Below are 1,185 nucleotides of genomic sequence, written 5' to 3'. Positions count from 1 at the left end.
AGAGGCTGCAATCTTGTCCCTGATTAATCAGCGTTGCTGCATTATCCTATGCCCCAGGTCAAAAACAATTTTTTTTTTCTTGCGTACAAACCTTGGATAACTTGAATCAAGTGTTTACAGGTTGTGCAGAAGGCTGGTGCCCATTACATAAATAAGGAAAGCTAATAGCGTGCGGATGGCCGTGTGTGTCGGCAGGCGGGGCTCGCCGTCGTGATGGCGGTGAGGGCCCGCGGCTGAGCGCGGCGGCCATGGTGGCGGCGAGGCCCGCAGGGGGCAGCGGCCCGGGCTGAGCATGCGGCGCGCGGCCGCCGCCTCCGCCTCCGCCACCGCGCCCGCGGCCCCCGCCGGCCCGCCCCCGCCGCCGCCGCCGCCCCCGCCGCCTCCGCTGCTGCCGCTGGTGCTGCTGCTGCTGGCGTTCGCTGCCGCGACGCTGGTGCCGGCGGCGGGCGCGGCGCCGCCCCCCAAGTACAGCACGCGCGTCGTGCGCACCAAGTACGGGCCGGTGCGCGGCCTGGTGCTGCAGCAGACGGTCGAGGCCTTCCTGGGCGTGCCGTACGCGTCGCCGCCCGTGGGCGCGCTGCGCTACATGCCGCCGCTGACGCCGTCGCCGTGGAGGCACACGCGCCTCGCCGACGCGCTGTCGCCCGTCTGCCCGCAGCGCACGCCCGACATCTCCAACCGCAGCGACGCGCTGCTGCGCTTCCCGCGCGGCCGCCTGCGCCAGCTCGAGCTGCTGCTGCCGCTGCTCGCCAACCAGAGCGAGGACTGCCTCTACCTCAACCTCTACGTGCCGCGAGCCGGTGAGTAGCCAGCACCACTTACACTCTGCATCCCACCCACGGTTGGGACACCAACTGACGTGATGCACTAAATAAAAAAAATTAATATTATATTGCATTACTCTCTCTGACCAACTCAAAAGAGTGGAAACGCATGTCTCTGACAACGGTTAATACTGAATACCAATACACGTACCTGTCCCAATGTTTGACTCCTACCAAAAACAAAGTACGTTCCGTCATGAACAAAGCACATTACGGAGAATAAAACTGACCTGTTCAACACCTTCCGTACCTGTTTTAATCTGCTCTTGCTACGCGTCTCATCTGCAACGATAACTGGATACTGGCGCGTTCTGGGATGTGCAATAAATACTACAATTACATCCTACCTTAACACACGTCA

At 61.4% G+C, this 1,185-nt stretch overlaps 1 protein-coding gene across 1 annotated transcript; it reads left to right on the top strand.

The window, feature by feature from the left end:
• The first annotated feature begins 213 nt into the window (after positions 1-213).
• LOC126421206 (neuroligin-4, X-linked-like) lies at positions 214-808 on the top strand. Its single transcript, XM_050087235.1, has 2 exons — positions 214-219; positions 467-808. Exons 1-2 carry the CDS (start codon positions 214-216, stop codon positions 806-808), a joined length of 348 nt encoding a protein of 115 aa, XP_049943192.1.
• Positions 809-1,185: the final 377 nt, after the last annotated feature.

This window comes from Schistocerca serialis, chromosome 1 (genome assembly GCF_023864345.2).
Source record: "Schistocerca serialis cubense isolate TAMUIC-IGC-003099 chromosome 1, iqSchSeri2.2, whole genome shotgun sequence".
Classification (NCBI taxonomy): domain Eukaryota; kingdom Metazoa; phylum Arthropoda; class Insecta; order Orthoptera; family Acrididae; genus Schistocerca; species Schistocerca serialis.
Note: the sequence above shows the minus strand (reverse complement) of the source record. Positions and strands in the feature narration are given on the sequence as shown.